The sequence below is a fragment of the Ranitomeya imitator genome, chromosome 3 (genome assembly GCF_032444005.1).
Source record: "Ranitomeya imitator isolate aRanImi1 chromosome 3, aRanImi1.pri, whole genome shotgun sequence".
NCBI classification, from domain to species: domain Eukaryota; kingdom Metazoa; phylum Chordata; class Amphibia; order Anura; family Dendrobatidae; genus Ranitomeya; species Ranitomeya imitator.
The window spans coordinates 248,526,269-248,541,444 of record NC_091284.1 but is presented as its reverse complement, the minus strand read 5'-3'; the positions used below and the strand labels follow the sequence as shown (position 1 = coordinate 248,541,444).

Sequence of the window (15,176 nt, the reverse complement as noted above, 5' to 3'; positions counted from 1 at the left end):
CGAGCTGCGTGCCGTGTCCTTGAAGCTGCGGCGGGGGGGAGGGGGGCCAGAGGGCGAGTAAAGATCGCTGCAGCTGCTGATACAGAATAGGTTAAGTTCTTCTGAAAACTTTGGCCCCCCTTTCTCTGGCCCGCAGCACAAAGAGGAGAAATCAGAAAAACAATTTGCGCAGGGGTTCACCCCTCCCATGGGCTTTAAACACAGAAATAAGAATTTACAGCATTCCTCAACACAAAAGAAAAACAATAACGCAGCTATTTGACTCCCCCCTCCCATGGGGTGTTTTGGAAAACCACAGTAACGGAATACAGCAATTCTCAGGCTCAATTAATTTCTACAAAACCTTCACACAATTCATATACCAAAACACCTTAGAAAAACCAATGATTGAGATATTTTATAACCAAACACGGGCTCTGCATCCTTTCATCCTCCCTCTCCATCAACCGCTTTCTTTAAACCTCGCGCAACTCGCAGATGAGCTTGCACTTGTTCTAACAGTCCTTCATCTTTCAACATGCTTGACTGCCTTCTTGCCCTCCCGTGACTCTACTATTGTCTTGACTTCCATAGCATCCTCACTTAACTCGTGGGGCACGGACTTTTTCTGCTTTAAGAGACGCAACATGACTCACAGAATACTACGCCCTTCTACAGTAGGCCGCTGACAGCGACAGCAACACTTGTATCCTAACACGGAGCCTCGCGCTCGACATGCTATGAATAAAGAGCCTCGCACTCAATATTTTTCCCTAACCTGAACACCAGTGATTAGTCTGTCCTGTCACGATATTCTAAACGTTGGGAGGCGGTCTCCTAGTGAGAGCCCTCCACTGAGATTCTGGTGGTCCCCCCTTTGGGACGTCTTAATTACCAAGCTGTTCTGGCGGTCCCCCCCTTTGGGACGTCTTAATTACCAAGCTGTTCTGGCGGTCCCCCCCTTTGGGACGTCTTAATTACCAAGCTGTACTGGCGGTCCCCCCTTTGGGACGTCTTAATTACCAAGCTGTACAGGCGGTCCCCCCTTTGGGACGTCTTAATTACCAAGCTGTACAATATCACAGAGGCTGCGTCTCCTATCCCTTTCTCAAAGCCGCCCCCAATCCACAAACTTCTCAATCTTTCACTCTATCACTACTAGGCAACAGTCACGGGTAGGGTGGTTGAATGGAGTACAATGACCGGTGGAGGAGGTGTGGTGTACACGAGGACGCGCAGAGTGCGACGTCTCTCAGTTGCTGGTTCGAAGCGTGGCACGGGATCGCGCTCGGTCTCACCACTCGACCGGTCACTCCCCAGACCCAAGGAGACCACAGACTAACCAATAATGGCTGAAACACTAGCAAGTGTGACACATACATAGTATGCGATCTCCACTTACCGTGTTTGGAGGGTGATCAGTCCTCGAGGTCAGCCACTACGGGTGTCGTCCACGGACGTCCAGGCATGGGTCCAGGGGGTCTCGGATCGCGGGCCACGCACCACGTTGGTTGCGCCAAATTGTCGGGGTCACGACAATACCCTTCATCCACCAGTCATTCCAAATCAGATTAAAAGCAGTGGTACCGGAGTGAAGAATGAGTCAGACAAAAGCTGGTTCAAACTCAGAGTCTGCTTATGCTTCCACACGTAGTGGTAACCTCACAGCAACTGAACTTTATTTCCTGATACACAATATTACATGATCCATTGGGGGAAGGTGTGCAGAGGGCGGGGTTTAAGCAATGTATCTAGTATTCAGTCCCTCTGGTTGGCCTGACGTCATATGATGAATCTTCCTTTGTCCACATCTTGTTAAGTCTCGATTTCCAGAGAAATGATACTTTAGCTTCAGAAACGAAAGTAGATTCTTGGCAAGAACAAAAAGTAGGGCAAAGGTGAATACTGGCAGCCATCTTAAATACAGTTAAATTTGCATTTGGCAAGTATGAAGGGAAAAGCTTATTGTTTCACAGCATAAAAATATATAAGTACAAAAGTGTATAAAGACATACCCCTCCCTCTTCTACAAGCCTACCTATATTCCCCTCTAACCAAACTTTATCCTCTCCAATCTGTCCTGAATGTGGCAGCCAGAATCTTACGGTATTTCTATCCAGCTGCTACATCAATGCCTTTTTAGACTGGATTCCAATTTGCTACAGAACACAACATAAACTTTGCACTCTTGCTCACAAAGCCCTCCACAGTTATGCACCACCTTATATCTTCTCCCTCAACTATCACCCTACCTGTGCTCTCAATTCTGCAACTGATCTAACATCCTCCATAAACCGAACCTCGCACCTACGTCTCAGACTTTTCTTGTGCTGCACCAGTTTTCCGGAATGCACTACTCCAGGTGATAAGACTATTTCCTAGCCCCCAGATTTTTTTAAGCATGCTTTAAGAAAGCATCTCTAGACACGCCTATCACCTCACGTCACTAATTTTAATGCTTTCCTTTTTCCTTCTAAATTTTCTTCAGAATCTGGTCCAACCTACTCACCTGTCTCCACATCTTCCATGTACCCAATATCATTTGGTAACTGTACTTGGGCAGATACTGGCTGATGGCTCATGCAGCTTATTTCAAATATCCTATTTAAAACGATGACTGGACAGTACATGACAAGCCCTTTTTACCTGTGTTCCCCCTATTTCCTTACAGATTATATCTTGGGTAACTGTAAAAGCTGTGTTACTTTGTGATGTCTTCGTCTCTACATGTCCCCTCTAAATTGTAAAGTGCTGTAGAATTTGACACCATAAAAATAAAATTAACTTTCACTTGAGCACAGTAGGAGCCATTTGTGATTACTGTGTCTTGCAGGTGCTAATTCTGAGCGTGAAAACAACATTGAGTCAATGCTGGAAAATGAAGCCATGGATTTTCGGATGCGGCTTATTGCTATTTCGTACAACCCCAAGTTTGTAAGTAAAACCTCCAGAGGAATCTTGCATTGGGTTTTTTGGATAGTGTAAAGTAATGGAGTCCTGGTCTGTGAAATCTTAGGCTGGGTTCACATTGCATTATGGCAGTCCGTTAAACGCAGTCTGTTAACGCTGCCATTAATCCCTATTGTCGGGCGCATCGCCAACGCGTGCCATAATCAGCATGCGCTAGCGATGTGCCGTCATTCAGTGACGGAGCCTCGGACGCGTGCTGCAGCATCTAAGGCTCCGTCACCAATAGCACACATGAATCATCTGCGCTAGCGATATAGCATAGCACGATGGCGTGTATACTATAGTGTTAACGCAGCCCGTCAACGCTATGCGTTGAACGGGCTGCTTTAACGCAATACAAAGCCCTTAAAGAACAGAGCCACATAACACAGCAGATTCTAATCAATAATAAGCAGGTCACTGTGTGTGCAAAACGGACTATCAGCCCCTATCATTTATCCAAATGCACAAGAGACTACACAACAAAATGACAAAAGGGTCCAAAAAGTATGTAGAAAAATACAATTTTATTAATTAAAAAAAGACCCAAAAATTTAGGCCAAAATTCAAAGTGCAAGAGCAAGATGTGCAACAGATTGAACATACATTATGGAATGTTGCAGGAGTAAGGACGCACCAGGACATTGGGAATGAACGAGGCAAATAGTATAACCTCATACCAGGGCAAAAAAGTATTAAACGGTATAAAACCCAAACTAACAAGGGGTTAGCAATAATTAAAGCCCTAACGTGCCTTCACTCAGTGCCGTAGTAAATGCCTACAGCACCATACATGGTATAGTGTGACCGCCTTAGAGTGAAAGTATAGCCATAATTACCAAAGTGCAGGCGATTCCAGGCACCAACACACCAATGACCTGGCCCGTCCGCCCCGATGCGCATTTCGGACCTTCCTTCTTCTAAGGGGGCCTGCATTCCCATATGAAGTCCCACCTTTTATACCTTTATCGCAGAATACCGGCTAGCAGCGCGTTGCCGCGAACCGGAAGTTGCAGGCCCGACCGGAAGTGACGCGCGTATCTCCTCGGCAACAGCAACGCTGGCGTCACGTGACGGCAGGTCCTGGAGGACACCGCTCGCCGCGGATGACACCGAAGGCCGCCCAGGGGCGCAGAACCCAGGGAGACACGCGCGTGCACGTACGGGACCGCAACTTAACCCTGCAGTATGGAAACAGGTGTGATCAAACAATATGACAACTGTCAACCCAAACTACTAACCCACCAAGTGAAAGATGCACAAGTAAAAACAATTAAAAAAAAAAACAGGGAACAACAATACGACTGTATCAAAAAATATCTTAATAAATGTCAAGATCATAGAGCTTAGTTGAAATAAGTAGTGACTATTAGTCTTCATAATATCATTAATTTTCTTGAAGTCTTCTCCATCACCTGTCCCTTAGCACCTTGACGCTCTATCATCAGTCATATATAAATATATGGATAGCCCACAGGGAACTATAATGTAAAGATAAAAACATATTAAAATAAAAACGCTGGGTAACAATTACAACATCCACAAGGCCAAAAGCACCAATAGTCACTATACAAGCCGGTGGATAGTTCGCATAGATGGATGATCATAGAAATGGAGCGAAACTAACATTTTCGTTGAGCCCAGATGGATGGACCATATTCAATGTCCAAATCCATCTGGACTCCAACTGGGCCAAGCGTTTCGAGACCCCCCCCCCCCCCCCACCGCGGATTCCAGCATCTATTTTGTCAATACCACGGAATCTAAGAAGGGCACCATCACAGTTGTGGCGATCCTTAAAATGCCAGGGAAGTGTTTTCAACATGGATGTGCCCGATTCTGTAGCTGCGGCCATAATGCCGCGTACGTGCTCCCTAACCCGTATTTTGAATTGTCGTGTAGTCATACCCACGTAGATTTTATCACATGGGCATACGGCATAATAAATTACATTTCTGTCAATACTCGGGATCCATTTTCTCTTACCCCCATGACGGCACCACGGAGACAGGGATCCGCCCTCAGGGACCGGAAACCCACAGGTTAAAAAGGCGGGACCTCTCCTCCACCTCAGTTCGGTTTCCTGTCCCTGATGGGGAACCCACAGCTTACCGCAACCAGGATTCCGGGGACCATCGGACCGAGTTCAGGCAGCGGGGGCCCTGCCGCGGTCGTAGATGTTCTCCCCGAAGGCACGTTCCGGGGCCGACGGGTCCTGTGTGGTATGTGCGGGGAGGAGGCAGTGAAGAGGATCAAGTCTGTCTCCTCCTCTGTTCTTTTTCGCAAGGCCGGTAATGGGTAGCGGCGGCTACCTGGGGTTAAACCGCCGGTCTGGAGCCCAGGAGGAAGGTGATGGCGGTCACCGATGGGAGGCACTGGCATGGTGAGGCAGAGGCCGCCGCGATCCCCTCCGTCCCTCCTAGAGGCAGAGAACGGTAATGCGCGCAAAGTCCGGACCATATTTCTGCGCAGGCGCGGGGGTCACTTCCGGGGCGGCGCAGGGTATCTCTGGGTAGACTGGATGTTGCCTTGCGTCGCGGCCGCACACCGGAGATAAAAACAGCGGAGGGACTGAACACCGCTGCTCAAATCGTGCCACCGTGAGTGGAAAAGAGCAGTCGGTGGAGGATACTCCGCAATCCCAGCTGGGAGAAGACCCGCAGGAGCGCCGTCACCAGCAGAAAAAACAAAAGCAGGATCAACCCACACAGCGCCGCAGCTCAGGATCCCAGCACAGCAGAGGCTCTAGTGGATCCAGGAGGAAAACAACGGTTCAAGTGGAGGAGGCATCCCCAAGACCAGAACCGGTATCTTCCTCACGTTAGGAGGGTAAGTGACCTCCGTGAATGTATAGGTTCTAAATAGGGGTTTGTTTTCCTAGGGGAGGAAATGCCAGACGAAATTAAAACAGTGTGCCCGCTCTGCTCGGCAGATCTACCAACTGCATAGGCAAAAAAGCACTGTGCCTTATGTATAGAGAGCACCATAATTGAAGAGACCCCAAGATTTGCGTCTGAGCTAAAAGATCTAATTAAATCCCAAGTTGAAGAAGCTCTAAAAGGAGTAAAAAGCCAAAAGAGGAAACTGAGAAACAAATCCCCAGATTACAGCTCTAGCGAGGAAGATAGTGTACATTATAGCTCAGAGTTTGGCATCTTCGTCATCATCCTCCGCATCCTCAGAAGGTGGCCGCAACTGTTTTCCAATTGAAGAAACAGATGCGTTAAAGTGTGTTACAACTGCCGCTTCTTCTTACCTGTCCAGGCGTTGTACTGGCTCCTCTTCGCATCAGTTGAGCACAACCTATGAAGGCCCAAAAATTGTCCTGTGAGGACGGACTGAACCATGTGGCCAGGGTGGGAGGAAGTAGCATGCAAGATCATGTTAGTGGAAGTCGGTTTGCGGAATATATCTGTCTGTATCTCCCCATGTGCATCCCGTTTGAGTGTGACATCAAGAAACTCCACGGTGTCACTATCATATTTAAAAGTGACAATGACAATACATTGAGCATCTAAGTGACACCATGAAGTCACGGAGATCTTTTTCCTATCCCTGCGAGATAAGTAAAATGTCGTCAATGTACCGCGTCCAGGAAAGGACGTAGCACATCGGCGACGACTGATCTGGCAGGGAGAGGTCCCTCTCCCACAGCCCCAGGAACAGATTGGCGTAGGCCGGGGCAAAAAATGCCCCCATAGCTGTTCCTTGGAGCTGTAGGAAGAAGAACCCCTTAAACGAAAAAATTGTGCATCAAGGTGAAGCCAAGTAACTTAATCACCAAATCGATAATATCTTTTGGTAAATTAGAGGTGCCCAAATAAAACGTCACTGCCCTTAAACCGTCCTCGTGCCTGATGCTGGTATATAAGGACTCGATGTCCCCCGTAACCAGCATCATATTGTTATGAAGACCTATACCGTCCACCGGTCTTAACAGATCGCCAGTATCCTTCAAAAACGATGGCAGGCCCTCAACCAAAGTTGTAGTTTGGAATCAATCCATTTATTAATATTTTCCAAGAAGCCTCCCCTCCCTGAAACTATAGGACGACCAGGGGGCGTCTGCGCGTCCTTGTGGATTTTTGGTAGCAAATAGAAGGTGGGGATTGTGGGCTCCGTCACCACCAATGCCGTTGCCAATTCCGTTGCTTTAACGCAATGTGAACCTGGCCTTAAACTGCTAGCATGTCAAAAGTATGACTTGGCTTCCCAGAGGCTCTGAGTCCAGCTCTTGCATATGGCTTCTTTTGCATAAAAGTGAGTGAACACAGCATCTATGGTAAAATAAGGATAATCTGTGTATACTGAATAAGGAATTGCTGTGCATGCAGTTTCATTATGAAAAGGAAAATGTTTGATATTTAGTTAAGGGTTTTTGTGAGTGTGGACTGGCTAGGTATTGATGATTTCTATGTTGCCTAGCCCAAATGTCAATTTAAAAAATGAAAATTTCAATATGTACACAATAGCTTGCGCATAATGGAATAATGTGATTGGAAGAGTTAAGGTACCTTCACACTCAGCGACGCTGCAGCGATACCGACAACGATGTCGATCGCTGCAGCATCGCTGTTTGGTCGCTGGAGAGCCGTCACACAGACAGCTCTCCAGCGACCAACGATCCCGAGGTCCCCGGTAACCAGGGTAAACATCGGGTTACTAAGCGCAGGGCTGCGCTTAGTAACCCGATATTTACCATGGTTACCAGCGTAAACGTTAAAAAAGCAAACGCTACATACTTACCTTCAGCTGTCTGTCCTCCGGCGCTCTGCTTTCCTCTGCACTGTCAGCGCCAGTCAGCCGGAAAGCAGAGCGGTGACGTCACCGCTGTGCTTTCCGGCTGGCCGACGCTGACACAGGATGCAGGAGGAGTGCAGAGAAGCAGAGCGCTGGGGACAGACAGCGGAAGGTAAGTATGTAGTGTTTGTTTTTTTAACGTTTACGCTGGTAACCAGGGTAAGCATCGGGTTACTAAGCGCGGCACTGCGCTTAGTAACCCGATGTTTACCCTGGTTAGAAGTGAAGACATCGCTGGATCGGCGTCACACACGCCGATCCAGCGATGTCAGCGGGAGATCCAGCGACGAAATAAAGTGCTGGACTTTCCTCAGCGACCAACGATCTCCCAGCAGGGGCCTGATCGTTGGTCGCTGTCACACATAACAATTTCCTTAACGATATCGTTGCTACGTCATAAAAAGCAACGATATCGTTAACGATATCGTTATGTGTGAAGGTACCTTAAGGCTATGTGGATTTGTTGCCTTTCCGCAGAGTTTTTCCACGTGGAAATGCTCCAAAAACTCTATTAATAAATGACATTTCTGAAGTGTTGTGCAAATGATCTGGAAATTTCCGTCCTTATTTGCAGCCTTTTATTTTTTGCAGCATGTCAACTTTTTTTTTTTTTTGCTGATCTGCAGCGTTTCTGCACCCATCGAGTCGCTCAAATCCGCAGCAAAAACACAGGTGTAAAAAGGTTTGCTGATTTAAAACACTGCGATTTGTCAAAGGGAGATGTGTGTGGGCATTGTTTGATGGGACCATTACTGCCATATATAGCAGTGACGGCATTACGGCTCACATATAGCAGTGACGGCATGAGCCGATTATGGGAGCATAGTCTCATCATCATCATCCGGCGCTTGTGTTCGTGTGTGTGTGTGTGTGTGTTTTAAAAACAAAAACCCCACAAAATTTACATACTCACCGAACACCTAATCCCTGACGCTCACGTCTTCTGCAAGCAATCAAAAATAATAAACCAGCATATACTTACACTACCATTCAAATGTTTAGGGTCACTTAGAAATTTCCTTATTTTTGAAAGAGAAGCAGTTTTTCATGTGAAACTCGACAGTCTATTCTTGTTCTTAGAAATGAAGGCTATTCCATGCAATAAATTGCCAATAAACTGAAGAAAGTAGTGCATACCGTTGTAGGAAATATTTAGAGGAGAGCACAAACAGGCTCTAACCAGAGTAGAAAGAGAAGTGGGAGACCCCCGCTGCACAACTGAGCAACAAGACAAGTACATTAGAGTCTGTAGTTTGAGAAATCAACGCCTCATAGGTCCTCAACTGGCAGCTTCATTAAATAGTACACGCAAAACACCAGTATCAAAGTCTACAGTGAAGAGGCAACTCTGGGATGCTGGCCTTCCAGGCAGAGTGGCAAAGAAAAAGCCATATCTGAGACTACCTAATAAAAGAAAAAGATTAATATGGGTAAAAGGAACAGATATTGGACAGAGGAAGATTGGGGAAAAAAGTGTTATGGACAGACGAATCCAAGTTTGAGGTGTTTGGATCACACAGAAGAACATTTGTGAGATGCAGAACTGAAAATATGCTGGAAGAGTATCTGACGCCATCTGTCAAGCATGGTGGAGGTAATGTGATGGTCTGGGGTTGCTTTGGTGCTGGTAAAGTGGGAGATTTGTACAAGGTAAAAGGGATATTGAATAAGGAAGGCCATCACTCCATTTTTTTTTTTTTTCAGCGCCATGCCATACCCTGTGGACAGCACTTGATTGGAGCCAATTTCATCCTACAACAGGACAATGACCTAAAGCACACCTCCAGATTATGCAAGAACGATCTAGGGAAGAAGCAGGCAGCTGGAATTCCATCTGTAATGGAATGGCCAGTGCAGTCACCAGATCTCAACTCCATCGAGCTGTTGTGGGAGCAGCTTGACCGTATGGTACGCAAAAAGTGCCCATCAAGCCAAACCAACTTGTGGGAGGGGCTTCTGGAAGCATGGGGTGAAATTTCTCCAGATTACCTCAGCAAATTAACTGCTAGAATGCCAAAGGTCTGCAATGCTGTAATTGCTGCATAGAGAGGTTTTTTTTCGAACCTTGTCAATGTCTGGACTCTATTTTCAATTCATTTGGCAACTAAGTATGAGGTTTCATGTAAAACACAATTGGGTGGGTGACTCTAAACTTTTGAATGGTAATGTACCTGACTGCCATAGTTCATTAATACCGAGTGTCCCACGTCGTTCTCAGCCATGCGCCGGCGATACACTGACAGTGTATCACTGAGCCGCAATGAGAGTTTACCAGAGTTCATCAGCTGATCAGCTCTGGTGCTCGCACTTATGGCACCACTGCATGGGAAAGTTCTCACGCAGTGATGCCGTGAGAGCATAGGAGCTGATTAACTCTGGTAAACTCTCTCACTGCGGCTCAGTGATACTGACAGGAGGTAATTGCTCCTGCAGTGTATCGCCATCGGCCGGATAGAGCAGTCACATCTCCCAAAGGGTTTATTCTGCTTACCCATTGTAAATAGTGATGTCCTTGTGATGTGTGTTTCGTGTGACAGCTTTTTCAAAAAGGGGGTACATTATGCTGTGTCTCAGTGGTTTAAATAGAAGTGCGGCCAAGAATCCCGCTGGGATACTTGGCCGCACTTCTATTAACCTCTTAACGACTGCCGATGCACCTTTTCACGGCGGAAATTAAGGGTACTTAAACCACGGCGCCGCTTTTTAACAGCGCTGTGGAAAGTGTATAGCACCACCCAGAATCTGAATTTCTCCAACCCCAGAGAACATGATTTGGGTCGGTTTTTACCGACCTCGGTGTTGTGATCGCTGTTAAGGGTATAACTGCGACTGTAAAAAAAAAAAATTTCCATTTAATTTCTCTATCCTCTGTGATCACACATCTTCTTCCGGGAGGAAATGGCGGGCACATCCCGCCGAGATCTGCCACTTCGCAACCATAAGACAATTTTTCCTATTGGTTCATTTTGATCACTGTGTTACACTATCACAGTGATCAAAATGAAAAAGTAAATAAACCCCCTATCATCTCTCCCCCCCCCCCCCCCCCTTAGGGGAAAAATAATGATATAAAAAAACAATTTCCATTAGGGTTAGAGTTGGGCTAATGTGGGTTGGGGTTAGAATTGGGGGGTTTCCACTGTCTAGGTACATCAGGGAGCCTCCAAACACGACATGGCGCCACCATTGATTCCAGCCAATTTTGCGTTCAAAAAGTCAAATTGTGCTCCCTCCCTTCTGAGCCCTGCCGTGCACCCAAACAGTGGCTTTCCCCCACATATGGGGTGTCGGCATACTCAGGAGAAATTGCACAACAAATTTTGTGGTCCATTTTCTCCTGATAGCCTTTTGGAAAAAAAGTTCCAAATTAAATTTTTTTTGTGGGGGGAAAAAAAAAGCCTTTTTTTTTTTTTTCCCCCCCCTTTCCATATTGCTTTAGTTCTTGTGAAGCACCTGAAGGGTTAAGTTTTTAGAATCGCGTCACTTTGGGGTGTTTTCTGTTATATTGACCCCCCCTCCCAAAAAAAAGTCACTTCAGATGTGAGGTGCTCCCTAAAAAAAAAAAATAAAAAATGGTTTTGTAAATTTTGTTGGAAAAATGAGGAATTGCTGGTCAACTTTTAACCCTTATAACGTCCTAACAAAGAAATGGGGTTCTAAAATTGTGCTGATGTAAAGAAGACATGTGGAAAATGTTGTTTAAGTATTTTGTGTGAGACCACTCTCTGATTTAAGGGCATAAAAAATAAGTTTTTGAAAATTTTCACCATATTTCCGTTTTTTTCATAAATAAACGCAAATTCTATCGAAGAAGTTTTACCACTAACATGAAGTACAATTTGTCACGAAAAACAATCTCCGAATCAGTGGTATCCATTGAAGCGTTCTAGAGTTTTAACCACATAGTGGCACTGGTCAGAATTGAAAAAATTGGCTTGGTCATTAAGCAGCAAATTGGCTCACTAAGGGGTTTAACCACTGAGACACAGCATAATGTACCCCCTTTTTGAAAAAGCTGTTACGCAAAACGTCAAAGGGGCCAGCAGGGGGATGTATGGACGCCACAATTTACAATGGGTAAGCAGGATTACCCCTTAACCCCTTCATGACCCAGCCTATTTTGACCTTAAAGACCTTGCCGTTTTTTGCAATTCTGACCAGTGTCCCTTCATGAGGTAATAACTCAGGAACGCTTCAATGGATCCTAGCGGTTCTGAGATTGTTTTTTCGTGACATATTGGGCTTCATGTTAGTGGTAAATTTAGGTCAATAAATTCTGTGTTTATTTGTGATAAAAACGGAAATTTGGCGAAAATTTTGAAAATTTCGCAATTTTCACATTTTGAATTTTTATTCTGTTAAACCAGAGAGTTATGTGACACAAAATAGTTAATAAATAACATTTCCCACACGTCTACTTTACATCAGCACAATTTTGGAAACAAAATTTTTTTTTGCTAGGAAGTTATAAGGGTTAAAATTTGACCAGCGATTTCTCATTTTTACAACGAAATTTACAAAACCATTTTTTTTAGGGACCACCTCACATTTGAAGTCAGTTTGAGGGGTCTATATGGCTGAAAATACCCAAAAGTGACACCATTCTAAAAACTGCACCCCTCAAGGTGCACAAAACCACATTCAAGAAGTTTATTAACCCTTCAGGTGCTTCACAGCAGCAGAAGCAACATGGAAGGAAAAAATGAACATTTAACTTTTTAGTCACAAAAATGATTTTTCAGCAACAATTTTTTTATTTTCCCAATGGTAAAAGGAGAAACTGAACCACGTACGTTGTTGTCCAATTTGTCCTGAGTACGCTGATACCTCATATGTGGGGGTAAACCACTGTTTGGGCGCACGGCAGGGCTTGGAAGGGAAGGAGCGCCATTTGACTTTTTGAATGAAAAATTGGCTGCACTCTTTAGCGGACACCATGTCGCGTTTGGAGAGACCCTGTGTGCTTAAACATTGGAGCTCCCCCACAAGTGACCCCATTTTGGAAACTGGACCCCCCAAGGAACTTATCTAGATGCCTAGTGAGCACTTTAAACCCTCAGGTGCTTCACAAATTGATCCGTAAAAATGAAAAAGTACTTTTTTTTCACAAAAAATTTATTTTCGCCTCAATTTTTTCATTTTCACATGGGCAATAGGATAAAATGGATCCTAAAATTTGTTGGGCAATTTCTCCCGAGTACGCCGATACCTCATATGTGGGGGTAAACCACTGTTTGGGCACACGGCAGGGCTCGGAAGGGAAGGCGCGCCTTTTAACTTTTTGAATGGAAAATTAGCTCCAATTGTTAGCGGACACCATGTCGCATTTGGAGAGCCCCTGTGTGCCTATGCAATGGAGCTCCCCCACAAGTGACCCCATTTTGGAAACTAGACCCCCCAAGGAACTTATCTAGATGCATACTGAGCACTTTAAACCCCCAGGTGCTTCACAGAAGTTTATAATGCAGAGCCATGAAAATAAAACATAATTTTTCTTTTCTCAAAAATGATTTTTTAGCCTGGAATTTCCTATTTTGCCAATGGTAATAGGAGAAATTGGACCACAAAAGTTGTTGTCCAGTTTGTCCTGAGTATGCAGATACCCCATATGTGGGGGTAAACCACTGTTTGGGCGCACGGCAGGGCTCAGAAGGGAAGGCACGCCATTTGGCTTTTTGAATGGAAAATTAGCTCCAATTGTTAGCGGACACCATGTCGCGTTTGGAGAGCCCCTGTGTGCCTAAACATTGGAGATCCCCCACAAATTACCCCATTTTGGAAACTAGACCCCCAAAGGAACTAATCTAGATGTGTAGTGAGCACTTTGAACCCTCAAGTGCTTCACAGAAGTTTATAACGCAGAGCCATGAAAATAAAAAAAAAAAAATTATTTTCTCAAAAATGAATTTTAGCCCGCAATTTTTTATTTTCCCAAGGGTAACAGGAGAAATTTGACCCCAAAAGTTGTTGTCCAGTTTCTCTTGAGTACGCTGATACCCCATATGTGGGGGTAAACCACTGTTTAGGCACATGCTGGGGCTCGGAAGTGAAGTAGTGACGTTTTGAAATGCAGACTTTGATGGAATGCTCTGTGGGCGTCACGTTGCGTTTGCAGAGCCCCTGATGTGGCTAAACAGTAGAAACCCCCCACAAGTGACCCCATTTTGGAAACTAGACCCCGAAAGGAACTTATCTAGATGTGAGGTGAGCACTTTGAACCCCCAAGTGCTTCACAGAAGTTCATAACACAGAGCAGTGAAAATAATAAATACGTTTTCTTTCCTCAAAAATAATTTTTTAGCCCAGAATTTTTTATTTTCCCAAGGGTTACAGGAGAAATTGGACCACAAAAGTTGTTGTCCAGTTTCTCCTGAGTACGCCGATACCCCATGTGTGGGGGTAAACCACTGTTTGGGCACACGTGGGGGCTCAGAAGGGAAGTAGTGACTTTTGAAATGCAGACTTTGATGGAATGGTCTGCGGGCGTCACATTGCGTTTGCAGAGCCCCTGGTGTGCCTAAACAGTAGAAACCCCCCACAAGTGACCCCATTTTGGAAACTAGACCCCCAAAGGAACTTATCTAGATGTGTGGTGAGCACTTTCAACCCCCAAGTGCTTTACAGAAGTTTATAACGCAGAGCCGTGAAAATAAAAAATCATTTTTCTTTCCTCAAAAATGATGTTTTAGCAAGCAATTTTTTATTTTCTCAAGGGTAACAGAAGAAATTGGACCCCAGTAATTGTTGCGCAGTTTGTCCTGAGTATGCTGGTACCCCATATGTGGGGGTAAACCACTGTTTGGGCACACGTCGGGGTTCGGAAGTGAGGGAGCACCATTTGAATTTTTGAATACAAGATTGGCTGGAATCAATGGTGGCGCCATGTTGCGTTTGGAGACCCCCTGAAGTGCCTAAACAGTGGAAACCCCTCAATTCTACCTCCAACACACCCCTAACCCTTATCCCAACTGTAGCCGTAACCCTAATCACAACCCTAACCCCAACACACCCCTAACCACAACCCTAATTCCAACCCAACTCTAAGGCTATGTGCCAACGTTGCGGATTCGTATGAGATTTTTCAGCATCATTTTTTAAAAATCCGCGGGTAAAAGGCACTGCGTTTTACCTGTGGATTTACCGTGGATTTCCAGTGTTTTTTTGTGCGGATTTCACCTGTGGATTCCTATTGAGGAACAGGTGTAAAACGTTGCGGAATCCGCACAAAGAATTGGCATGCTGCGGAAAATACAACGCAGCGTTCCCGCGCGGTATTTTCTGCACCATGGGCACAGCGGATTTGGTTTTCCATATGTTTACATGGTACTGTAAACCTGATGGAACACTGCTGCGGATCCGCAGCGGCCAATCCGCACCGTGTGCACATAGCCTAATTCTAAAGGTATGTGCACACGCTGCGGAAAACGCTGCGGATCCGCAGCAGTTTC

At 45.4% G+C, this 15,176-nt stretch overlaps 1 protein-coding gene across 1 annotated transcript in view; it reads left to right on the top strand.

Annotated features, from left to right (window-relative positions):
- Positions 1-15,176, top strand: part of LOC138669670 (glutathione S-transferase Mu 4-like) — a 197,839-nt gene that overhangs the window by 169,242 nt on the left and 13,421 nt on the right. The window contains exon 6 of the mRNA XM_069756334.1: positions 2,813-2,913. Within this exon, the coding sequence (XP_069612435.1) occupies positions 2,813-2,913 (101 nt within the window). The remainder of the gene's footprint in view (positions 1-2,812; positions 2,914-15,176) is intronic.